The sequence below is a fragment of the Stomoxys calcitrans genome, chromosome 3 (assembly GCF_963082655.1).
Source record: "Stomoxys calcitrans chromosome 3, idStoCalc2.1, whole genome shotgun sequence".
NCBI classification, from domain to species: Eukaryota; Metazoa; Arthropoda; class Insecta; order Diptera; family Muscidae; genus Stomoxys; species Stomoxys calcitrans.
Genome location: NC_081554.1, coordinates 94,808,780 through 94,834,946, shown reverse-complemented (window position 1 = coordinate 94,834,946; position 26,167 = coordinate 94,808,780). Strand labels below are relative to the sequence as shown.

The window sequence follows — 26,167 nt, the reverse complement described above, 5'->3', positions numbered from 1 at the left end:
TGGACGATACGCAGATTATGTCCTGATCGTTCTATGCTTCGCCTCGTAATTTTCGGGGTCTGACGCAAGTTTTCGAAACCGTAGGCAATTCAGTCATTCACATCATTATTTTCCAAAAAATAAAAAATCGTGTAGGTCCACACCATACAGTTTGTACACAAGAACATACATTACAAAAACAATTAAGGCATAATACAGAAAGGCTGTGGCTGACTTTTCTACTTGTTTTTGGTGTAATGAATCATTACATGGCCCACTGTTCTTCTGATGTAACGATACAATATGGCACTACAACCATAAATGTGATAATTTGTCATGGAACAATTATCCGTTGCATAAAAAAGGAAACAAACAATGACTCACGGCCCACACAGACATCATCAGGCAGACGCCATCATCGTCAACATGTAATGTAGCGTTTAATTCCTCATATCACTTGAAATTGCATCGCGATTTGAAATGCAAGATTAGGCACTGGAGAAACTCCCGCTTGCGACAAGAGATTTTGTTCGTGTCTTTCCTGCTTTTTTTATATTCATTGTTGCCTCAACGTTAGTCTTAGTATGGTGCAAATGCAACAAATGTTGTTTTCATTTGTTGCTTACACACACAATTAGCTCGGTTCCTTATTCTCCCAACAATTGAATAAAACCTCTTTCAAGCTGAATAGACTTAATTCCCTCTGTCTGCTCCAATGTTATTACTTCGCCTAGACACTGGATTGTGTGTTTTTTGTTCCTGATATTCTAATTGAATTTGTTACACTGAGTGTTTGTTTAAGGTTTAGTATAATTTTGTTAAAAGTGCAAATGTGATAAGAGCTCTTGTGTGACTCCCCAGACTCTTCAGTAAAGCGAGTGTTTACAATTCACCTCTTTCTTCAGCAAAGCGTGCGTTTAAATTTTATCTCTGCTTGTTGAGTTGCTAAAAGTGTGGTGAGACATTTAGTTGAGTGTAACTTATTACGTATGTTTAGCCACGAGCACAAAGGGAACTTCTCTCATATCAGAGTGCTGCCCTTTTTGAGATTAAAAAATAAAATGTAAATTCGCAAAAATAGGAATTTTTTAAGTCAGAGGACAGAAATCTCTTTTATGAGCTAATATACTTTTCTGTTGCCTTTTCATGGCTTTACCTTAAAAACCGTCGCCAGTTCAGACATATTCTTTTTAAACGAAACACCTACTCGTCAAGTCTTTTGTCCCCACGGCTATGTTTTACTATCGTGTATAGAAATGAATCGAAAGGAAGGAACTTTTGTTCCCTTCAACCCAAACACATTTTAAAGACAGCCGATGTAATCAAATTTAACTTAAGAAAATCGAGACAGAGCACAAGTGTCAAGTGCGAGAAGGCATTGAGTTTTCAGGTGTGATGATGATAATTAGCGCACACAAAACCCCAGAACATCAGAAAAATCAAGAGATTAAAATGTGAAAGGTTATTATTGTATAATTCATAAAATGGTGGCTATGAATTAATACAAACCATTACGCCCATAATGGCAATTCGATTTTCTCGTTATATCGGAACAAAGTATTCCATAATCGTCTGAAATGCCTGCTGTGAATAGGTAATTAGGCAAAATACTTATGGTACGGAACGGAACAAAATGAGCGTTACGATCTTGAGCACCCCTTCTTCAATTTCGAACACCAAGGTTCTTCATAATATTTCCAAAGAAATTTCAACAGCGTAGTTGGGCTAAATCGGATTTAATCTTGCGGGTCGATTGTGAATTACAACTCAACTATTGTTTCGTTCTCAGGAAATAAAACCATAAAATAAAAAAGTGTCATTCATTTAATATCAGTGTTTTAAAAAATTATTCACAATCGACTCATTTATATAGTCCCTAAGCCAATATGACTTGTTGATTACACAAGAAGACTTTTATTTCATTCGAATAAATTCAATAAATCCAATATATGTAATAATATGTAAATATCTCTAATGGACTTCCTGATGGTAAAAAAATGCCGAATACTACATCTGCCTTACATCCCATTATGTCCGATTAAAATTTTAGCACGATTATATGGGATCTCATTCTCAAATCGACTTGTAAACACCAATGCCTTTGTACGGAGAAGATTTTCGGAATGAAGTGCCAATAAATATCACTAACATTGGTAGTGGCCTGGTACGGGATAGATATGAGCACGGGCTGGAACTCTGAGCTCCGATTTGATAGGTGTTCATCGTTATTGCGAGAAGCTCAGCTGAGAGCTACCGGACGTGTTCACTGATTGCGGATAGTGGAATGTTCTATGGGCTAACTGCTATTGCAGTCACAGACAATCAACGCCTTAAAAGCAGAGGGTCTGTCATACTCGATGTAATAAGGCGCGTTATCGACGCCTTTAAATAACAAATGGCCATAACGTTCCCGAGGTGATTGGTCCATGGGCCATTGGTCACCTATAAAGCTTGACTATGATCACTACCTCGACCACATGCAAATGTTTGGCTAAAACAACAACATTAGGTTAGGTTAGGTTGAAAAGAAGGTGCAGATATTAATCCGTCCCATGCTACTATAGGCATACACCTAAGCCAGTAATCGGCTTGTTGTGCGCTCTAAAAACTATAAAGTAACCTCTAAAAAGAAAACTTTAAGTCAGGAATTCCGTGCTACTTACAAAATCCTTAATTGTTTTCAATACCACTCCCCTAAGTTGGATCATGTCTGGTATTGTGTCTCCACCTAAGTGCCGGTATCTGTTAGACGCGAAAGGCGGGCAATGACAAAGGAAATGCTCCAACGTCTCATCATCTTCCTCACATGCCCTACACATGCTATCACTTGCCGCACCGATTTTACATAAGTGAGCTGATACCAATAGCTATACTGACCTCCTTCTTGATTTCTTTCAATAATACCCTCGTCTTCTCACAATGTGGATCCCCCCATAGAATTTTCGCAACAACATTGGTAAATTGTCTAATCTTCTGTCAAAAAAGAAAAGGAAGAACTTATACAAACAATAAAAGATGTATGGTTAACAAGTAAGGATGGACTAAAGCTGAGAAAGGCCGATCTTTGGATACCCTTGACATTACGTATGCAGGATAAGTAAGAAGATCGGTTGATTAATCCTCTTGCAAAAGCGCCAAAATAAAAGAATCGGGTTACATATATACAAGGTCAGATCAAAACACCAAAACCTTAATTTTTTCAAAAAGTATTTATTTATTCATTAATAACTATCTTGTCTCCTTCAAAGTAATCCCCCTCAGATATTTTTTTTTCGTTTTTTCCCACCCTCGAAACTCTTCTAAAATGCGCTTTTTGGTTACACAAAACTTAATGCAGTTTCTTTGATCCATTTTTTTGAATAATAAAAAATCGACGAACACCAAAACACCACTAACTTTTTTATCTGTCAAAAACAAACTGACAATCCAAAATAGCTGATATGCCCAACACATAGAACAGACCAAAATAATAGAAAAAAAAGCGAAAATCGAACAAACGTTACTCACGAAATTTAAAAATAACGTTATTTCTTGGTCAGACCTCGTAAGACCTATATCTAAACCGAAATTTACAAGTGATCCGAAGTTCACCAGTAATCAGAAGAGTCATATGAGAAACATTTGTGGTAAATTTCGTGCGGATCGGTTTGTAGCAGTGTGTTAAAATTAGACGAATGGGAGCTACATCTAATTCTGAACCGATTCCGATGAAAATTCGTACATAATGTGGTCGTTGAAGATAGCGTTGTGCAAATTTTTGGGATGATCGGTTGATTATTGTGCTTGCTAGGGCTCTAGAAGCAAAAATCGGGCGATACACATATATGAGAGCTATATCTAAATCTGAACCGATTTCTTTGAAAATCATTCACAAGAGAGCTTTCATGCCAAATTTTTTGGGGATCGGTTAACAAATGTCCAAATTATTGCAGCATTAGTCAAAACCGGACTAAAATATATATGAGAGCTATATCTAAATCTGAACAGATTTCAACCAAAATTGCCACAAAAGAAGACTTTGTGCAAAATGTTGTGAAAACCTGTTGAGAAATACGATGACAAAGTCTCCGAAAGTGAAAATCAGGTAATGCATAGTATATCTATATATCGGAGCTATATAGATATATATAGCTCCGAAAATTAATTGCGGATGAAAAATCCGCAATTACTTTTTGGGCAACCCAATATATTTGATTTGAAACCGATTTCTATGAAACTCAACAGCAATACCGGAAATCATTAGGGAATCCATTCGTGCGAATTGGTTAACCAATGACTACATTATTGAAATATTAGTCCAAATCGGATGAACGTATTTCAGACTTGAATATAGCTTCCATATATATTCAAATCTGAAACGACTTTGATCAAAATAGAAAGTTATTAAGGCAGTTGGAGAAAAATACGTTGTTCAAAATTTTGAGAAGATCGGTTGATAAATGCACATGTGATAATCTTGCAATATACATATATATGCGAGTATAAATACTCTTTCCAACATTTCGGCCAGTATCTCACGAATAAATGCTTCAATGCGTCAATTGAAGCGAGCTTGTCTATATAGACATGAGCTTTAACATAGCCCCACAAAAAATAGTCTAAAGGCGTTAAATCGCACGATCTAGGCAGCCAATTGACCGGTCCCGAACGTGAAGTAAAATGTTGACCGAACTCGCCTCTCATTAAGTCCATTGTTACGCGTGCTGTGTGGCATGTGGCACCGTTTTGTTGAAACCGCATGTCCTACAAATCAAGTTCTTCCATTTTGAGCACAAAAAAATGGGATATCATCTCACGGTATGGGCAGGCAGACAGACGGACATAGCTAAATCGAATCAGAAAGCCATTCTGAGTCGATCCTTTACTTATCAATGGGTCTATCTCTCTTCAGTACCCTGTGGTGCAGAGTACAAAAATCCGTGTTGTATTGAGGTAATACATCTAAGTAACTCAAAAAAATTTTTTGATTACTTACAGGCTAGCTGACACAAAATTCTCACTAGCATATTTGTGAAACTAGAAATGACAGCTATGTCATATGTGTTTTATTGACAGCTCATTAAATTATTTACAAGCTACCAAAAGCATTTGCTTCCGCGTATAATTAGAAAGTTATTCGTGTTCAAGCGTAATAGTGTGATTGCATTATATTTGGCTGGAAATATTTTTTAAAATCTTGCATCTTTTGTAAATCTTTCCCTAGGCATTTTGGCGCAATATATAGTATATAACACACCAACTACTGTGGGAGGCGTTTTGTCTATGGCTAGGGGACTGATTCGACCACATTAGGTGTGGAGGCTTCAAATTTCATACATTGATAGGCCATGATTACATGGAATATACCTCGAAAACGTGTTTACTATGTATGTAACTACGACTCTAACCAAGTTTGACACCTTTTACACTAGCTGTTCTTTTCCACTGCATTTGCTTTTCGGTGTGTGACAGATTTGCTGTCCACACGACTACAATTCCTTCCATGGTATACACATATCATGTGTGCATTTTTGGAAGTTGTATTGTGGCTTCGAACGATAGACATCGGCAAAAGCTCTCGCTGTTGCTCCAAGTGTCTAAGTTTGTCCGGCCGGGCTCAGCTAAATTTTGATTTCAAGTCTTTTTTTTTGCCTGTTAGGATGAAGATCAGCTTATGTGAATAAAGTTTTTAAAAAGGTATCCAAATTCTACTCATGGAAAAGTATGTGCAACACATTGTATTATAAGTATAAGTGGGCAAGTATTGATAAGCCATCATAAAATGTTAAGCTGAAAGTCAATGACACTCAATTTTTTGAAGACGAAAAGCGAATCAACAAAATGAATTGGGGCAGAGTACATCAGTTTGTTGACCTTACGGTATACGAAAACTTAATAACAAATTTGTCAACAGAACATTCATCATGTTTAAATAAATTTATATAATCATACAAATGAAATAGCAGCTATAAGCTGGCTGGCAAGAAGATTATCATAATAAAATATGTAACTTGTAAGTTCAAGTCTTCATGTAATTCCTAGAATTTATTTTACTTTACTATCAATAATAAAACTCCAAACATTAAACATCACATTCACATTTGCCCCTAAACACCAATCATCGTTTTGTACATTCCTATGTCATACTATTATAAACTTCAATGCTTCCATTCCATATGAATATTCACATAATTATTAATAAAACAAAAATTCTTTTCTTTATGATCTGGAATATTTGCACGTTTCAAGGTAACTGCCTCCGACAATCAACAAGTGGCTTTCGCTCTCGTCTAATCATAATCAAGTGATGGTTTGTAGTGTGTCAATTTTGAAATTTTTGTTGTGTTGTTAAATAGCACGAAATTTATACAATCAAAACAAGGCCTTATATTAAACCATTAACGCTGAATGGGTAGAAAAATACCGAACAATAGAGCTATCTTTGATAAATTCTAACTCGAGTTGCGAAAGGAGTATCCTAATGCAATTTAAATTGGCGTAAGGTGGACCAATGAAACTAGTTTAAAAAAATTCCTATTATATATGGTTGTTTTGGGAAAAAATTGGCTTGTCGAAAGTCGGCAATTTTTCTGAAAATTGAACATAGGGAGTGAGATTTCTGGAGTATTGTTGCATTTGATGGTTTCTATATTAAACATAATTTTAAATTTATGGCGATTAGTTAGCCTATCACTTTCCACATCAGGTGCGATTTAATGTAAAAGTCATTCAAATCCCCTTTTCTGCGTTAAATGGTTATAAAGTGTTAAGAAAATTATATTTTTTTGTTCTAAAAAAACCAGTAAAAGCGTGTTAAGTTCGGCTAGACCGAATTTTAATACCCTACACCATGGATTGCATTTGTCAAGTTCTTTGCACGTTTTCCTTTTTTGCACGCAGAGAATAAGATAGGATAATGAGAGGTCATAACATGAAATCTCCATGGGTTCTTTATATGCTTGGATAATAATTGCTTTCTGTAGGTGCTCCAGATGTCTTATAGAGAGATCGGTATATATAGGACTTACATCAGGTTATGAACTGATTCAGGGCATATCTGTTGGAAATTATACAAAAAGAAGTCATCGTGCAAAATTTCAGCCAACTCGGATAAGAATTGAGCTATCTAGAGGCTCAAGAAGTATAATCGGGAGATGGGAGCTATATTTACCCTAGCTACACCTTCGAAAGTTAACGTGCTCTCGACAAACGGTCGGACAGGGCTACACCGACTTTAATCGTCACGACGTGATATAATTCATAAAAAAAAATTTAATTTTATTCACTATTTTCCCAAAGACAAATAAGTAAAACCATGACAATCGAAGTTCCCAAAAATTCAATGCAATTGGAATTAAAGAAGCTTAAATCATTTTTTGACTATGCAATATACAAACAATGATAGCCTGCTGGTGACACTATACGCGTTTACAACTACTCTTCTTAACTTCTAAGGTACTCGCAAAGTTTACCACGATACGAATAATTGCTAAGAGAAAATTGTTTTAATGTACCAGGTAGGCGGTTGAAAAGTCTGGCTACTCTAAATTGGAATGAATTATTCATATAACCTAGCCCTGTGTGACCGGATAAAACTGAACAATTCAACAAAAAAGAAGGAGATTGTTGAATCAAAACATTTCGAAATAATATTAATGAGCGAATGTCAATAAAACGCCAAAATGAGCACATGCGAAGAAATATGATCGAATCGCTTAACGGATTACAGGTAACGAACTTCTCGGTTACATTTCATTTGATCAAAATTGCAGTAATTATACACCTTCTGTTTCCTTGAGAAGTTGGTTGGAGAAATCAATTCATATAGGGGTCATATCGTAAATAAGACCCAAGTATCAGAACAAAATAAGAAAAAATTTCCAGAATCGAACGTCGTTGGTAATGGTTTTAAGCTAAAGAAGCAAAACTTTTAAATAACGATACTACCATGAAATTTAAGTCGCTCTATACCATAAATGGGCAACAACACACAACCGGATATAAAAACGAACAGCAGCATACGAAAAGTGTAGGAACTCGTGTGTCTTCGTTCAGTCTACACATTATTGTTTTTTATATACACAACTAACTGACCCGGGCCCGCTCCGCTGCGCCTTCTTTTACTTTATATGGAACAAAAGTTTCCTTGGAATATTTATTTTCGACCATGACTAACAGTTTAACAATATAAGTGCCTTTATGTGAATCCCATATGAACTTTATTGGTCTACGAATTTAAGTTTGGATGTAAGGTGTACTCCATACTTAAAATACTTCATATCAGCCCGATATTGTCATGATATCTGATTTAGTGGTTTTCGGGGGAGAGGTGGTCCCCCAGATACTTGGCCCTGAAAAAATATCAGCATCGTGCTCTTGTCTCAAATACCATTTATTTAAACCCCATATTGCCATTGGCTGAAGAGGAGTTTACAGGATGAGGCGTCCCCCCAAACACATGACCCCAAAATAGGTTATCAAATTCGTTTTCTAATCTCAAATACCCTTCATTTGAGCCACATATTGGCATGGTCGATAAAATTGGCCCTAAATACATGGTCCTACATTTGGATATACAATTCGTATTCTAATCCCAAATACCTTCATTTGAGCCCTATGTAAAAAATTGCTGTTTGTGGGGTATTTTGGGAAAGGGGTAGACCCCTCAGAAAATTGGTCCCGAAAATGGGTAACAATTCTTGCTCTACTCCCCAATACCTTTCATTTAAGCCCCACATTGTCATGGTCGGTAAATATGCCCGATTTAGGGGTGTTTTGGGGAGTGGGGTGGTCCCCCTAATTCTAAGCCCTGAAAATTTATCAGCAACGTGCTCTATTCTCATATATCTATATATCATTTATTTGAACCCCATATTGCCTTTGCCCTCAAAATTGGATATCAAATTCGTTTTCTAATCTCATTTAAACTCCTTATTGCAAAAGTCAGTAAATATGTCCAGTTTGGGGTATTGGTCATAAAAACTATGAATATTTAGTTCCACTCTCTTTAAGACCCAAATTGCCTTGGTGAGCAAATACGTCCTATTTGGGGGTTGTTATGGTGGTGGAACGTCCGCTAGACAGTTGGCCCCTAATATTGATATCAGATACGTGGTCTACTCACACATACCTTTAATTTGAGCCCCATACTTCCAAAGTCGGCAAACATGACCGGCTTGGGGGGTGTTTTGAGGGATGGGCGGCCACTCGGTGAGTTGGCTTTGAAAATATATATCGGATTCGTGTTCCACTTTAAAACCCCACTTATTTGAGCCTCATATTGCAATAGTCAGAATATATTGGGTTGCCCAAAAAGTAATTGCGGATTTTCCATATAGTCGGCGTTGACAAATTTTTTCACAGCTTGCGACTCTGTAATTGCATTCTTTCTTCTGTAAGTTATCAGCTGTTGCTTTTAGCTTGCTTTAGAAAAAAAGTGTAAAAAAAGTATATTTGATTAAAGTTCATTCTAAGTTTTATTAAAAATGCATTTACTTTATTTTGAAAAATCCGCAATTACTTTTGGGCAACCCAATACTTACTATTTGGGTGGTGTTGTGGGGGTGGGGTGGCCCCATAGACGCTTTTCCCGAATATTGATATCAAATTCGTGCTTTACTCCCAAAGACCTTTCATTTGAGCCCCATATTGCTATGGTCGTAAATTTGTCGCCTTTGGGGATGTTTTTGGTGAGAGGAGGCCCCCAAACATTTGGTCCCATATTTGGATATTAGATTCGTATTCTGCATTCAAATACCTTTTATTTAAGCCCCATATTCCCATGGTCAGTTAATAAGTCCTGTTTGGGGGGTGTTTTGGGAAAGGGGTGGACCCCCAGAAACGTGGTCCCACATTTGGATATCAGATTCGTATTTTACTCACAAATACCTTTCATTTGAGTCCCATATTGCCATGATCGGTAAATATGTCCGATTTAGGGGTGTATTGGGGCTTGTGGTGGTCCCCCTAGCACTTGGTCCGACAATTGGATATCAGGATTTTAATAATTTAGGACTCAAAGTCAAAGACATATGAAACTACCATTCAGGACAAAAAATTCTTTAATATCAAGTAAATTTGCTCATATTTGTGAGGCTTTTTTATCTTTAACTAAGGACCTTAGTATAAGGTACAATTTTAACCTTTTCTCAAAGTCTAATCATTCACGATATTTTGACCTACTCTAATGTATTCGTCTCCAATGTTAAGGTCTTGCGCCGTAGAATGTGTTTACTTTAAAATTTTAACTTTTCCCAATTTTTTTCAAAAATTTTCAAATCGGCATTTCAAAATCGCCCAAAATATGCTCCACCAAAAATTAATTTCCAAAACCTCAATTTCAAAATTAAATTATTTAGACCCTCAAATCTTTCAAAAAAAAGAAATAGTTGATAAATGCGGTCTTTTTGGTATGAAATGGCCTACATCAATAAAAAAACATGTACGAAATTTCAAACGGATTGAAAGTTCCAAAGTTCTAACTTAACTTTTTCGGCAAAATGCTGGGATGGCTAGCCGCCACTGTCTTGCAAATGCATACAGACGAACAAAAAAAAGTTTAGCGTGCGCAGTAGAAACCCGGATAAAAGATTGTGTTTAAAATTGCCTTATGGCTGGCAATATGTTCATTTTTCACCATGTTTTCCGCGATTTTAATTTTGTTAAAATTTTACAGTAAATAATGAGAGAATGAAATCAGCAAGTTGTTTTGCTTTAAAATCTATTATCTAAAAAAAGTAACCGGCGAAAATCGAATATAGTACCAGCCTTTAGTTGGAGTTGTCACCACAAGGACTTTTTTTAACGAGCCGCTGCTTGGTAACAGGCACCTTTGCACTAACCTTTAACTCTTCTTTAAAGTATTTAAAGTATGTAAGCCTATAAATTATTAATCAAGGAATGGTATAGAAGCTATTCACAATTGTGGCAACTTTACCCGTACACGCATGATGACGAAAAGGCAAAGTAAAAGACTCGGAAGCAAGCAGCAGCAATCATCAAAGGTTGGCTGAATAAACTACGTCAAAAACTCAAGCCAGTAGAGAAAAACCTGCTGTGACAACAGCTCAGTCACGTGAATGTAGTCTTTTATTTATGGGCAAAAAAAAATGTGCAAACAAACACACACAAATGGCAACAGACAGACGGACGTTTATTTAGGCACACAACCGGCATACAAAGTTAAGGTGTCTATAAGAAGTGCACACAGCCCCAGCATCCAAAGATGAACTGAGAAAAAAATATCCCATCACACAAAATCTCCTTCTTGGTATGTGGGCGTTTTTCTTGTCTTTTGTTTGCTTTAATTCCTGCTGTTGGCTGCTGCTTCTGCCTGCATTCCCATACAGTTTATGGCGGGTGGTGGTATTTAAGATAGAACTTTTAGGTTGTATGTACACAAACAAAAATGTCAGAGTAGTCGAAAAATGACCTTGACAACTAAGATTTTGACTTTATTAAAAGGATGATAGTAGTTTCACCACATCCAATTGAAGTAAGTGAAGTGAGGTTCGGGGTTAGGGGGTACTTACGTGTTAAATGTTTTCTGGTATTCCTTTATTTGTTTACGCGAAAACTCATGAAATTCCGTGTACACATTGACCACCTTGAAATTGTGTGGCACCTCAATGCCTGCCTCCTGCGAATCGATGATGTTTTGGCGTCGATTCAAAATGTGCGATAGTTCGGATGAGTCTGTGCCAGATTCACTATTGGTGCGGCCCAAGGATGAACGACGGTCATTGGAGCTGGTGACGCCCGAAACGGACGACGCAGAAGAAGCATTTGAAGACACAGACATTTTTAGGTTGCTCTTATGATTTGTTATTTCTACTAGGACAAACTCCTTTTAAGAATAAAAAATTTTTTTTTTGTTTTCTACGCCCAAAGTACTGCAGTATCCTGTGTTGGTTGAAATTCTTTCGTGGGTTGGGCTGTTGGTTGTTGCTTTGTACAAGCGAAAAGATAATGGGGTAACTGAAACACAAAAACACACCCTTAACGTAAAGGACCACAATGTACAGAGAGTAGTTCCAAACGAAGATTGTTGAATGAACATAAACTTTGTTTTTCTAAATGGAATTACTTTTTATTTTTTAAACTTTTACTTGTTTTTCTTTTCAGCTCTTTGTAAATCGTTCGTTACCGTTATTTCGAAAACCAAACACACCGTTACACCGTTCTACAACCGTTCAGCCCGACTGTTGAAGTTTTTTTGATTAAGTTCAGTCGCTGAGGAGGCGGACCTGCGTAAAGTTAACGACGTTGCTAACTTTCGATAACACAAAATTTTCTAAAATTCATAGGGTGACACAAAGTCAAAAAAAAATAAAATATGAAATTATCAAACTATTTTTGTGTAACGACGGCAAAATATTATGGTTTATAATAATTGTACAAAGATTTTAGCGAATGACTTTCACGCTAAATGTGGGTATTAATTTCGTGTTTCGCAATGAAAATTTATATTTTTCACAATTATTTTTTTGATAAAAAATTTTCAAGCAAAATTCTTTCAAGCTGGTTTTATTCATTACGGATTTCCCTTATAAACCATGATACAATTTTAGTAAAAGCATTATGTTAACGGTAAGAGTTTTGTTCTGACCTGCACTTTCATTTAGCAAACGCAATTTTTTGTACGAAATCCTTCCTGTACAGCAATTCTGGAACATATAACGAAAATCGTTTAGTTAATTTTGTCGACCATAAAATCGTTTGCACTAACGATTACGATTAGGATTTAGATAATACCTCGTTAACAGAAATCGCTACCTATTTTTCCATCTGGCAACTCTATCCAAAAAAAACGAAAAACACAAAGAGGGATCGACAAAAATAATAAATAATAGTTCTCATAGCCTGAAATTCTTCTTTTATTAATTTGATTATTAATTTATTAACTTTTGCGGATTTATTTTCATATTAAGAAACACACGCACTGTCTTAATACTGTCAAACTGGACGGCTGTTTTCGGAAGTTTGCGCGAGACTACCCTTTTAAATCCACCTTGGTATTTGGCTATGGACACTCCTGTATTTGGAGATTCAAAATACTCATAATGGCTCCTCGTAGCTGCAAATCTCAAAAAGTAACCAGTTTTATACCTGGGTGGATATATGTGTTGCGAACTATCGGTGCCCATTTGTTATGTGGCAACATGAAAAATATTACTTCTTTTTTCTTTAAAAATTATATCGCCACTGAAATAAACATTATTTTTGTTTTGTACAACAGCGCGCAGTTTTTGAACTTCACTTTTATTTGTTTTTATTTTTTACAACTGTTTAGATTAGTACAGAATACTTTTTACGTTTTTTTCTAAACTCTAGATTTGGTTTCATTTTCCCTCACTTACAAAACTTACGGCCTTAAAAATTACTAAACACTATTTCCCATGAACATTCCATTAAGGAACAGGGTTTTTCTTTGCCAAATGTAGGTTTTTTCAAAACTGTGGATCTGGCCGCAGCGAATGAGAGAAAATTCGCAAAACTCAAGGCCATACGAATAATTATATACTCGCTAGTGAAAACTATACTCGCTCGCAGAGTGAATGACTACCATTTTTTCTCATAGGTTGTCACTCAAACCCCGTTTACACTGCTAATTAAATCCGGATTTAAGGCTCTCGTCAGCTGATTTTATAAAGGGAAAACAGATGATCGAGCCATTAAATCCGGACTTAAAGATCAGTGTGAACGGGCTCATAATTTTCAGTCGTTGCTAGCGATAGGAAATGGTTGATAACTTCCGTACTTTTTATTTTTTTTTCCTCTTTGTGTCACCCTATGAATTTGGAGAATTGTATGCTATCGAAAGTTAGCGACGTCGTTAACTGCGCGCACGAGGAGGCGGTCGTACATCAAACAACGAAGCCTACTTCGTTCAACTTTGATGTTGAAAGGAAATCAACACTGTGCTGTTCTTCCTGACATCTATTGTTCACTCTTATAACTTAAATCTAATAAGAATGTCGAATGCCATTTTAAAATTTTATAGATGGCACCAATCTATAGTTTATAGTGGTGTTTTCAAACTTTAATATTTTTCGCTTAAGGGAACACTTTAAGTTTCCATACGAAAATATTTTAATAAGCAAACAATTTCCAGACCCCACAACTGATACAGCTGGGGCTGGAAGATATAGACCTAATTAATTTTGTTATATGCAAGTCACATGTAGAAGCTACTAAGTGGACAAAGCAGCAGTTATCGATAACTCGCACTTCTCTAAGAAGTACTAAATATCAGTATGGAATCGGGACAAGATGGCGCTTACATTTAATATTACGTTCGGTTGTGTATATTTAAAATACAAGCAGATGGCATTCTGCAATGTATGTATGTAAGGATTGATGAAACAGAGTGCCTATGATATTCGATATGGCAATTGCCATCATGTTCTCGCGGCGTGTCGATTCAAATCGGTCCATGTTTTGTTATAGCTGTCATATAAATCGATCGTGGATCTTGACTTCTACAGGACTTCTTAAGCTTTTATCCGATTTGGCTGAAATTGAACATGGTGTTGTGGTATCACCTCCAACAATTGTGCTTAGCATGATTGACATCGGTTCATAAACTGATATAGCTCCCATATGAACCGACCACCCAATTTAAGAATGCAGTTCTTATCGGAACTTTGTGTTCTGATTTGTGTGGTGTTCATCGTAATCATGAAAATTTCGTCCACAGGTTGTGGACAATCAGCAGTATCCAGTGGAGAGTCTTAGAGAGGTCGAACGGCACCAACTCTTGTTGCAATACAGAGTGCCTATGATATTCGATATGTCACACGCAGTGGAATAATATTCAGATCTGTCAGAATGCCGCCCTTCCAACTGCGACGGGCTGTCTCCTTAGCTTTCATGTTGACCAACTCCACCAGGATCCTACTAGTACGAAGACATAACTACATGCTGTCTAAGCAATACCTTTTGGTAAGTTATGCAGGGCCAGTGTGATCTTATCAGCTTTGTGACACGCAGTGGACTAATATTCAGATCTGTCAGAATGCCGCACTCCGAACTGTCTCCTCAGTTCCCATGTAGACCACCTCTATCAGGAGACAAAAATCCTAGCAGTGTGATCCTACATGCTGTCTAAGCAATACCTTTTGGGCTGTTATCGCAGAGACCATCCAAATCATCATCTTGTGGAGAGATATTCACCGCCCAGAAACCTTAAGGTAGATCTACATGATGTAGAGCGCGAGGTTTAGCGCTACAAGAGAGAACCTCTGGATTAAGCGGCATATCAAGCAGGTCTAGAAAACATTAATGCAGACACGGTAGCAGATGCGGTAGATAGTGGAATGCTTTATACGGATTAGCTACAACTGCAGTCGCACAATCAGCGGTATCGGGTGGAGAGTTCCAGTAAGAGAACGCATGGCACCAATGTGACAAGGCGAGTTATTGGCGTCTTTAAATAACGAACGGCCATAAAGTTCCCGCTGCGATAGGTCCTATGGACCGGAATGAACTTGTTCACCAATACGAGCTTGACGAGGATCGCTACCTCCACATGCAAATGTGGCTACAACAACGCACGTAAAATGTATGACAATCTTGTATTTAATGGCTAAATAAAGAATGTAAGAAAGAACATAGTGAATAGAAATGCCTTATGACAAACATTATCTCAATTAAACTAAAACCCCTTGTTTAAATAACTCTTTGTGTTGCGTATGTGCCTCAGATATGTAAACTTTCCTCTCACGTTCTTATGAATTCAAATCCAATTTAGATTTGCCTCCTTCAGATGATTCCTCTTCAGGTACATAAGTGGGTGATAAGGCTCTGCCACGGTGATTGAATGAATAGAAAGAGGGAAAATTGCCCAGTGTGTCCCAAGATTTGGCTTGCATGTCAACTGTGGCACGAATTTCCTTGAAGTTGCCTACAATTTGTATTACATTATAAATAACTATTATCAAGCTGACGACCGTTTGTACCACAATCTGTAAAGAAATTACGGAAAATATAAGAGAGTGGGCACTCATGCCAGGTTACACCACAAACTTACATCCAGTGGTAATTTGGTGAATTCTTGTTCAATCAATCGTAAATATGTCCGATCTGAAAAGTAAACCAATGGATATTTATGGAGTAGTGAACAAGTACTTTTCTTCTCGTCAGCGTGAGAATGACGAAGTACTTACAGTGAGTTGCTGAGTATGCGGCATGCAACAAACTGGTAAAACCGGCCACTAGAAGTAATTTGTTCACAATTGTATTAGCCATGCCCAATATGTTATTAAATCTATGCTGGTTTTAATTTAATATTAATTAAATGGTTAAATAGGAAATCTTGATACTCGATACCCAATTAATTAATTTGACAGTTCATCGGTGGTGTAACTGAATCGATTGTCGACTTATCGATTATTCAACTTATCGATAATTCAACGTATCGATTATCAAATCTACTTTCTCTAATGGTATGTTTACATTAACCTATTAAGGCTGGTACTATCTTCGTTTTTCACCGTTGGAAACCATTTTTTCGCTATTACTTTTTTAAAATATTACTAAAATAACAACGATAAAATAACAATCATATTAAAATTTCACGATAAGTATGACGGATTGTCCTACTAAACTGAAATCCGCTAGTTTTTTTGCTTTAAAATCTATTATCTCAAAAAACTAACCGGCGAAAAATATCGCGAAAATATCTTTAAACGTACATTATTCAACATATTTCAACAGCCAATCACCACATAAAGGCTGGTACTACGTTCTTTTTTGTGGAAAAATTTCCGGAAATCGTTTTTCGGTGGTTTGACAAAATGTTGCCATTAAATATGAAAAATAATATGGCAAATGTGAGTGTGTGGGTCGTACTGAAATTCATGAATGTGTTGCAATATCCACCAAAACCCACCCTTCGTAATTAATAAATAATGAAACACAAAACAATTTAAAAAGAGACAAATGCTGCATTTATTTGTAAAAATAATTAGATTTTGTATAATTTTCACTGTTATAAGTAAAAAAAGCACAACTTTCCAAAAGTCTTTGTCAGCATCTTCCACTTTTATCCAAATATTGTTGATGTAATTGCAAGACCAAAAGCACAACACATTCTTTCACAATCCTTATTATTTCGTACTGATTGATTGAGTTGCTTGTTGTGAAAGAAATATTTATTTTTCTTTCGAGTATATATTTTTTTATTTAATAAATACTTTCTTATTTATTCGCAGAGACCATCCAAATCATTATCTTGTGGATAGATATCCACCGCCCAGAAGCCTTAAGGTAGATCTACATGATGTACAGCATGTGGTTCAGCGCTACAAGAGAGAACCTCTAGATCCAGCGCCATATCAAGCAGATCTAGACAACATTCCTGCAGACACGGTAGCAGATGCGGTAAATAGCTACCGGGTGAATGTAGTCCTTGGAGAATGACCGCCTCACATTGCACCAGAAGAAATTGACCTCCCCCGGCAAACCAGAGTAGTTCTGGCTCAATTACGTTCCGGCAGATGTAGCCGCCTCAACTCCTACAGAGCAAGGATTGATGCCGACGTGGAAGATGTATGTCCCGATTGTAACCAGGGACCACACGATATACGTCACCTGTATAACTGCCCAGTCAGACCCACTCGACTCAGACCCAGATCCCAGTGGACGCACCCCATCTTAGTCGCAGAGTGCCTGGGTCTTAACACTCAACAGAATCAAGCTGACGAAAGATAGAACACAACAAACTGCTACAACAACATTAGGAACCAAGTGTCTGAGGTCCTCCAAATATCTCCCAGGCGTTGGACTTTGGGAGTAATGAACAAATCTGTTATATGAATTGAGGGGGCACGCCACAAAACCCCTATAATGGACATCAAGGCCAATACGGACAATATCGGGCTCAAGTTACTAACTTTAGAAATATTGTAGCGGATATAGTATGTATTGAACAACACATACGACAAAATAAAATAATGTACACCCGAAAATACTCATGGCTCTGGACACGGGCTTTAAAACATCTGAAGAAACATAAAATTTTTAAAATTCACTTTTGGTGTAGCGAATTCGAATGTAAATGGAATCACTAAAAGTTAAATAAACAGGTTGAGTTAATTTGAATATTAACGACCGTATTCGCAAAAAAAATTATTATTATGGGTTATTATAATTACACGATTAAATTAAAATTTTAGATCCTTTTAGTCACTTGCTAGCCTTGACATTTGATTATTGCAACCGTCTGTAGAACACAAACGACAACCTGATTTGGATTGCAGCATGCATCTATAATATTCTGTGGAATTTGAGGCACATCCACGAACGGCGCGATTGAGGGGATTATTGAAATATTCAAAACATTCCGATTTTCCGCCGTTCACAGGTTCCAGCTCACTTTGCGGACATGGGAGGGGGACTTGTGCTAAGACCTTGCTACAATCATTTGATTCAGAGCCGCATTGGTAACACAGCAAGCGGGCTGTGGGATAGGTGTTGCGATTACAAAAACTTCCTTGACATTGTTGACAATCGACAACCGTACTCAGGGAGCAATTGAAATGTTCGTTTTCACAACCCCGCTCGGTAACGCCGTTTTTGAATTTTGCAATTAGACAATTAGCTCCTTGTTGCTGGCACTCCTCGATTTGTAAGAAGCCTGGCTTCTGCCAAGTACCGCAGTCCTTGTTACTTTCGGTGGAACATTTGTAGCATCGGATGAATGGAGTTGCGTTGCAGTCGTCCCTATCATCACATTCGTATTGACGATTTACATCATTTCTTTGAGGGGCTCTAGCGCATCCTCGCTGCACATGCCAGTTAACAAATTCTTGAGCATAGCAGGACGATGCTTCTGCAGCGCCACAAACGGATTTACTTACACTAGTGGGTAGATAACGACAGTTATCATTTCCTAATTCTGAGTTACACTGTAAACACTGTTGCAGTGGCAGGTTACCAGTATTACAGAAGTCCTTATTGGTACAATTGGTAACGCGTTTCATATTAAGTTTTATCTCGTTTGTTATGTGCCGGTCGGAGCAACCTCTTACTACATGATCAACGTTCCTATATAGAAAACAGCTGTTGTTTCCATTGAGCGGCATGTCCATTTCGCACATTTCGAACTGGGTGATATTCGATGGTGTCATTAGGTCTCTTTTGCATCCTAAGCTCAATTTGGAATCGCAATATGCACATTTTAGCTTTCCAAACGCTGAATCTTCGTTGCATCCATTGTAATCGCAATAGATGACAGTATTTGCCATAGTGTGATTGGTGTCAGAGCGACATCCTCGATACACCTCCGTGGCAGAGCGTATATCCAAATAGCATTGATCTACCTCTTGATGGTATCGACAGGGATGTGGTTTTCCTTGGGGACTGGAGGCACAACTTACATCACTGCACTGATAACATTTCATTCTACCCGGAGGATATACGCCAACATTGCAAAGGTTTGTATTGCATTTCTTGCTATATGTAGCACCAATGCTTGGGGTGGTACTTGAACATCCTCGATATGTGATGGAGTCGACTGAAAAGAAATTAATAGGAGGATTTTGTAAGTTGTAAAATTTAGGCACTTAAATCACTTGGAATGTAATTGCAGCTTAAAATACAAAACTGCAATGTTAATCAAATGGATGAAAATCGATCGTATTATTGGCAAGAGGTGATTTAGATCCGCCTATATATATATATATATATATATATATATATATATATATATATATATATATATATATATATATATATATATATATATATATATATATATATATATATATATATATATATATATATATATATATATATATATATATTATATCCGAATTTCGTCGCCATCAGATGAAAAATGGGCTGTCTACACATCCCATACAAATTTCAGAGAAAAAAGTACAAAATTTCAATGAAATCACATAAAAACCAAGTAAAAAGAACTTTGGATACCCACCACCTCGGGAATATATGTAAACCACCTTTCATCAAAATCCGGTGAAAATTGCATACCCTATGTTCCATAGCAGTTATATCGAAAGATGTTCCGATTTGGACGAAATACTAATTAGTACAAGTCATTGTTCAATTGTGTATAACAAAATATTGGTCTTTTTAGTAGCTATATCTAAAAATAACCCGATCTGAACTATATACGACATGGATGTCGAAGAGCCTAAAATAAGTCACCGTGTCAAATTTCAGTTAAATCGGATTATAAATGCGCCTTTTTTGGGGCCAAGACTTTAAATTGAGATATCGGTCTATATGGCAGCTATATGCAAATCTTGATCGGTCTAGACCAAATTGCAGAAATATATGGAGGGGCTTAACTTAACTCTCTGTTCCAATTTTCAGTAACATCGGACAATAAATGTACTTTCTATGGGCCCAAAACATTAAATTGAGAGATCGGTCTATATCCAAATCTGGACCGATCTGAGTGAAATTGACGGAGGATGTCGTAGGGCCTAGCATTACTTTTTATGGCCCAAAACCTAAAACCGAGAGATCGGTCTATATGGCAGCTATATCCAAATTTAAACCGGTTTGTGCCATATTGCAGAAGTATGTCAAGGTGCTTAATTTAATTCACTGTCCCAAATTTCGGCGGCATCGGACAATAAATGCGCATTTTATGGGCCCAAAACCTTAAATCGAGGGATCGGTCATATGGCACCTATATCCAAACCTGATCCGATCAGAGCCAAATTGAAGAAAGATGTCGAAGGGCATATCGCAACTCACTGTCCCAAATTTCAGCAAAATCGAATAATAAATGTGGCTTTTATGGGCCTAAGACCCTTTATCGGAGGATCGGTCTATATGGCAACTATAACCAAATCTGGACCGATCTGGACCAAACTAACGAAGGATGTCGAAGGGCCTAACACAACTCACCGTCTCAAATTTCAGCAAAATCGGATAATAAATGTGGCTTTTATGGGCCTAAGACCCTAAATCGGGGGATCGGTCTATATAGGGGCTATATCAAGATATAGTCCATCTTCGAACTTAACCTGCTTATGGACAAAAAAAGAATCTGTGCAAAGTTTCAGCTCAATATCTCTATTTTTAAAGACTGTAGCGTGATTTCAACAGACAGACGGACAGACGGACGGACATGTCTAGATCGTCTTAGATTATTACGCTGATCAGGAATATATATACTTTATAGGGTCGGAAATGGATACATCGATGTGTTGCAAACGGAATGACAAAATTAATATACCCCCATCCATCGGTGGTGGGTATAATAACCTTACAGGGGCTCAAGGACCTAAATCGATTGAACGGTCTGAATGCAGCTATGTATATCCCAATATGTGTCTATTGTGGACTATACTCGGCACGGAAGTCGATGTGTCTAATGTAACTTACTATACAAGTATCTCCGTTTTTAAAGACAGACAGACGGACGGACATGATTAGATCGTCTTGGAATTTTACACATATTTCAAATGCAAGTATATATTAGAACATTTGCTCGGTTTTGCTAGTTAATCGAGATTTTTATGCAATGGATGAGGATATACTAATTTCGTCAACCCGTTTGAAACATATTAAAGTATTGGTTTAAGACTCCATAAAGCATATATGTATATTCTTGAACTTTATGATATAGCTGCTCGAAATTTGGCACAAATACTTCTTATTAGTGTAAGTCAATCTCCCGATTTGACATTTTGGGACACAAGGGGCGGAATTTTTACCCGATTACGCTGCACATAGTGCTTTGTGATGAATTCCAAAATCCATGGAAAGTACGGCGGTGACAGGCCCTGACAGAATTTTTGAATACTAACAACCGACCTAATAACACTTAATATTGGTAATACCGCTACCTTTGTTAATAGGATTCGGGAGAAGGGTTTTAAATGTGTCAATTCGTTCGGAAAATATGTCTTCCAGGCAGGTCTAACTGCTGAGAGAAGAGGAATATTTCATGAGGAATCAAAAAGGGTCACAAGATGCTCTACGCGGATGCTAGGATAAACAACACCGCTACCTTTGTTAGTAGCATAAGGGTGAAGGCGTTAGATGTGTAAAGAAAATCTAATCGATGAGGTTCAGGATTGGAGAGTCTCCATGGAACACTCTGTCTCTGACCACCACTACATTAGGTTTAGAATAGCATGGCCAGCGCCGAATCCGATAAGCTTCCGGAATAAGACCTGGTCAAGATAATTTAGATTGTCCAATCATAGAAGACATTGACGAAAATGTCAACAGGATTACGATTGCACTAGTGCGGTCTTTCGAAGATGGTTGTCCAGTTCGAGAAATGACATCAGCGCAACAAAAACCCTGGATGACCGGGGAGATTCGCAATATTGGGAAAGAGGTCCGCAGACAGAGCACGTCGTATGTGTATTTCACACGGCTCAAGAAATACAATAAGATTACCAGAGCGGCAAAACGTGCCTCCTGGAAGCTTTTCTGCGAACAGGTCGATAGCGTTAATGACGCCGCCAAAAAGTTTCTCTCAAAAACTCATGTCCAAACTCAAAAGTTATTATACGACTAGGGAGCCAGAGCAGAGATAACGGAAGCATGTTGAGACTTTTGAAAAAGACTTTGGAGACTGCCCAGCACGAGGTTGTGCAAAAAAAGAAGAATCCTTCGATGCTACAACGTACACCCTGGCAGTTTGCATCGACATCGAAGGGGCTTTTAACCATGAGCGGACCGATACACTGATCCAATCCTTAGACCAGAGTGGACCCGGTCCTTAGAAACTGGATAAACCATACAGGTGGGTGAATTGTGTATCCCATGGCATAAATATAAGGGAGAAAGTGGCACAAGGCACGCCATAGGGGGAGATTTTATCGCCACTCCTATGTGTTACCACCGTAAATGACCTATTACGGATGCTGACTGAGGAGGGATTTGAACCCGTCTGCTACTTAGACGGTGTTATAATACTTCCAAGGGGTAAGGATCCGAACGAGCTATGCAGAAGGGCCGAAAGGGTTTTCCATATGGCATATGACTGGGCTAGACCCAGAGGTCTCAATGTTAACCCAGAGAAGACTGAAATATGCCTGTTTACGAAGAAGACGAAAGTTGCCCAATTTAATGATAATAAGATATTTAGATGTGATCTTGGACAGGAAACTGAATTGGAAGTGTCACATTCAGGAGTGTAGGCTCAAAGTGTAGGCTGTAGACGGGGCGTAGGCTCGAAATGGGACCTGAATCCGAGGATAGTCTATTGGCTCTATAGGAGCGTGATTAGATCAATACGCCTCAGTTGTTTGGTGGACTAATTACGTCTTGCAGCGTAAGAAGGACATTAACGCCTTCTCAGAGATGGCAAAATCCTCATCGTTTGGGTGCAGGAGTAAAGAGGAATGAAAGGGCAGACGATTTGGCGGTGAAGGCCAGAGGAATTCCGTCAATAAACTTGGTTAACCCGAATCCTTTCGGGTAGACGCAGTCCGAGTAAGGGAGTGGGCGAAGAATGCGTATGCAACATTGCGGAACAGCGAAACGGTCGGTAGGACGGCGAAAATCCTGTGGGGGATCCAGATCGTGAGAAGACGAGGCTATTACTGAACGGAAGTAAGAAGGAGATCAGTATAGCTATTGGTATCATAACGGTACTCATAGGACTACGAGCTCACTTATGTAAAATCGGTGCGGCAGGTGATAGCATGTGTAGGGCATGCGGGAAGATGATGAGACGTTGGAGCATTTCCTTTATCATTGTCCGCCTTTCACATCTAACAGACCGGCACTTGGATGTGGACACAATACCAGACATGAACCAACTTAGGGGAATGGTATTGAAAACAATTAAGGAATTTGTGAGTAGCACGGAATTCCTAACTTAAAATTTTCTTTTTATACCCACCACCGAAGGATGGGGGTATATTCATTTTGTCATTCCGTTTGCGAAACATCGAAATATGATCAGCGTAAAAATCTAAGACGATCTAGACATGTCCGTCCGTCTGTCTGTTGAAATCACGCTACAGTCTTTAAAAATAGAGATATTGAGCTGAAATTTTGCACAGGTTCTTTTTTTGTCCATAAGCAGGTTAAGTTCGAAAATGCGCAATATCGGACTATACCTTCATATAGCCCCCATATAGACCGAACCGATTTTGCTGAAATTTAGGACAGCCAGTTGTCTTAGGCCCTTCGACATCCTTCGTCAATTTGATATTCCTCATCAATTTGGTGAAGATCGGTCCAGTTTTGGATATAGCTGCCACATAGACCGATCTCTCGATGTCAGGTTTTGGGTCCATAAAATGCTCATTTATGGTCCGATGTCGCCGTAATTTGGGACAGTGAGTTAAGTTAATCCTCTCGACTTCCTTCTGCAATATGGTCCAGATCAGTCCAGATTTGAATATAGCTGCCATATAGACCGATCTCTCGATATAAGGTTTTGGGTCCATAAAAGGTACATTTATTGTCCGATTTCGCCGATATTTGGGACAGTGAGTTGAGTTAGGCCCTTCGACATTTTTCTGAAACTTGGGCCAAATCGGTTTAGATTTGGATATAGCTGCCATATAGACCGATATCTCGATTTAAAGTTTTGGCCCCATAAAAGGTGCATTTATAATCCGATTTCACTGAAATATGACACAGTTACTTATGTTAGGTTTTTCGAAATCCGGGTCGTGTGTAGCTCAGATCGGTTTATTTTTAGATAAAGCTACTTAAAAGACCAATATTTTGTTATACACAATTGAACAATGACTTGTACTTATAAGTATTTGGTCCAAATCGGAGCATATTCTGATATAACTGCTATGGGACAAAAAGCATAAAATTTTCACCGGATTTTGATGAAAGATGGTTTACGTACAATATATTCCCGAGGTGGTGGGTATCCAAAGTTCGGCCCGGCCGAACTTAACGCCTTTTTACTTGTTTGAGCTTACTTTATAGTTTTTAGAGTGCACAACAAGCCGATTACTGGCTTTGGTGTATGTCCATAGTGGCATGGGGCGGATTAATATCTGCACCCTCTTTTCAACCTAACCTAGCCTACTACAGAGGGCTGGATTCCCTCTGTCCATCCACCATAAATAGCATATTAGGGATGCTTACTGAGAAGAGAGTTGAACCCGTCTGCTACGTGGACCATGTTAAAATACTTCTAAGGAGTAATGATCGGAATCAGCTATGCAGAAAAGCCGAAAGGGTCTTGCAGATGGCATGCGACTGGGCTAACCTATGAGTCTCAATGTTAACCCTGAGAATACTAAAATTTGTCTGTTCATGAGGAAGAACGATTTTGATATATTTGATACATCACATACTTAGGTTGATCTTGGACAGGAAGTGTCACATGCAGGAGCGTACTGAGTAAGCTCACAGATGTTGGGCCCTATGTAGACAGGCCATAGGCTTGAAATCGGATGATTGGCCTGAATCGGAGGATAGTCCATTGGCTCTACAGAAGAGTGACTATACCAATACTTACTTATGTATCAATAGTTTGGTGGACTGCAATGGAGAAAAAGTGTAACGTAAGGATGATACAACAGGTTCAGAGAACATGTTGTAATGGGACAAGCGAGGCGATTAGGACCATGCCCACTAGAGCACTGGAGACTATTCTTGACATCCATAAACTTGATAAACTGGCCACGACGGTAAGGTCACGAACATTTTTGGAGTATCAGAAGGTAATTAATGTGGATTTGGCAGTGAAGGCCAGAGGACTGCCCACTATGTCACTGGAGACTATCATTGATTTCCGAACCATAAACCTGGAGTATTTCCTAAAACACATACTCATTATCATAAACATTTTTATTTCACATAACCAACATATGCAGTGCATTGCGTTGGCAATTAGGAAAGTAAAGGGTTGGAAGGGGAAAGGGGGAGTAGTGTTTATTGATATTAGTCTTTAATTTCTGAACGTCAATGCCGGTGGGAAAGACATTAGCCGGAAGTCGATTCCATATACGAATGGTTTGGGCGAAAAATGAATTTTCTCGGCAATGTATGGTCCGGTCGACTGGCCAATCGATTACAAACGAGTGTGAGTTCCTGGCAAGTCTTGTATTCCTGGTGAACATCCTAACGTCAGGGATAAGAAGACGAATATCCCTGGAATACACGTCATGAAAATAACGATAGAGCAATACAACGCTACCCACATTCCGACGATGTTCAAGGGTAGCAATAGAGTTGGATACCCTACTGTCCCCAATCAACACCATCGCTCTCCGTTGAACCCGGTCAAGTAGCTCCA

The 26,167-nt window shown here is 38.1% G+C and overlaps 3 protein-coding genes and 1 long non-coding RNA gene across 6 annotated transcripts in view; 1 reads left to right on the top strand and 3 right to left on the bottom strand.

The window, feature by feature from the left end:
• Positions 1–12,156, bottom strand: part of LOC106086573 (EF-hand domain-containing protein D2 homolog) — a 108,580-nt gene extending 96,424 nt beyond the window's left edge. The window contains exons 1-2 of one of the 2 annotated variants that reach the window (XM_013251303.2): positions 12,066–12,156; positions 11,490–11,934 (exon numbers count right to left, since the gene is read on the bottom strand). In XM_013251303.2, coding sequence (XP_013106757.1) covers positions 11,490–11,758 — 269 coding nt within the window. In that variant the 5' untranslated portion in view covers positions 11,759–11,934; positions 12,066–12,156. Of the gene's footprint in view, positions 1–11,489; positions 11,935–12,043 lie in introns of both variants that reach the window. The other variant, XM_013251302.2, reaches the window with a different exon arrangement.
• On the top strand, positions 6,152–12,164 carry LOC106086574 (uncharacterized). The gene is made up of 4 exons (XR_001221148.2): positions 6,152–6,207; positions 7,258–7,413; positions 7,476–7,687; positions 12,082–12,164. It is a non-coding gene; the product is annotated as an uncharacterized LOC106086574 (long non-coding RNA).
• Positions 12,165–15,514: 3,350 nt separating this feature from the next.
• LOC106086568 (ER membrane protein complex subunit 5) lies at positions 15,515–16,305 on the bottom strand. The gene is made up of 3 exons (XM_013251298.2): positions 16,125–16,305; positions 15,989–16,041; positions 15,515–15,923 (listed from the first exon to the last, which is right to left on the bottom strand). Exons 1-3 carry the CDS (start codon positions 16,204–16,206, stop codon positions 15,687–15,689), a joined length of 372 nt encoding a protein of 123 aa, XP_013106752.1. The 5' UTR covers positions 16,207–16,305; the 3' UTR covers positions 15,515–15,686.
• A 1,749-nt stretch (positions 16,306–18,054) lies between these two features.
• The window catches only part of LOC106086567 (uncharacterized), a 73,979-nt gene continuing 65,866 nt past the window's right edge, over positions 18,055–26,167 (bottom strand). For both annotated transcript variants that reach the window (XM_059365098.1, XM_013251297.2), the window contains exon 3: positions 18,055–19,474. In XM_059365098.1, coding sequence (XP_059221081.1) covers positions 18,141–19,474 — 1,334 coding nt within the window. In that variant the 3' untranslated portion in view covers positions 18,055–18,140. The remainder of the gene's footprint in view (positions 19,475–26,167) is intronic.

Bases quoted from the DNA above. Each gene is read 5' to 3' on its own strand.
- LOC106086568 (XM_013251298.2), bottom strand. From the start codon at position 16,206: ATGGCTAATACAATTGTGAACAAATTACTTCTAGTGGCCGGTTTTACC. The intron at 16,042-16,124 runs GTAAGTACTTCG...TTTACTTTTCAG, and splicing joins CGCATACTCAGCAACTCACT to ATCGGACATATTTACGATTG. The intron at 15,924-15,988 runs GTAAGTTTGTGG...ATTTCTTTACAG, and splicing joins TCACCAAATTACCACTGGAT to ATTGTGGTACAAACGGTCGT.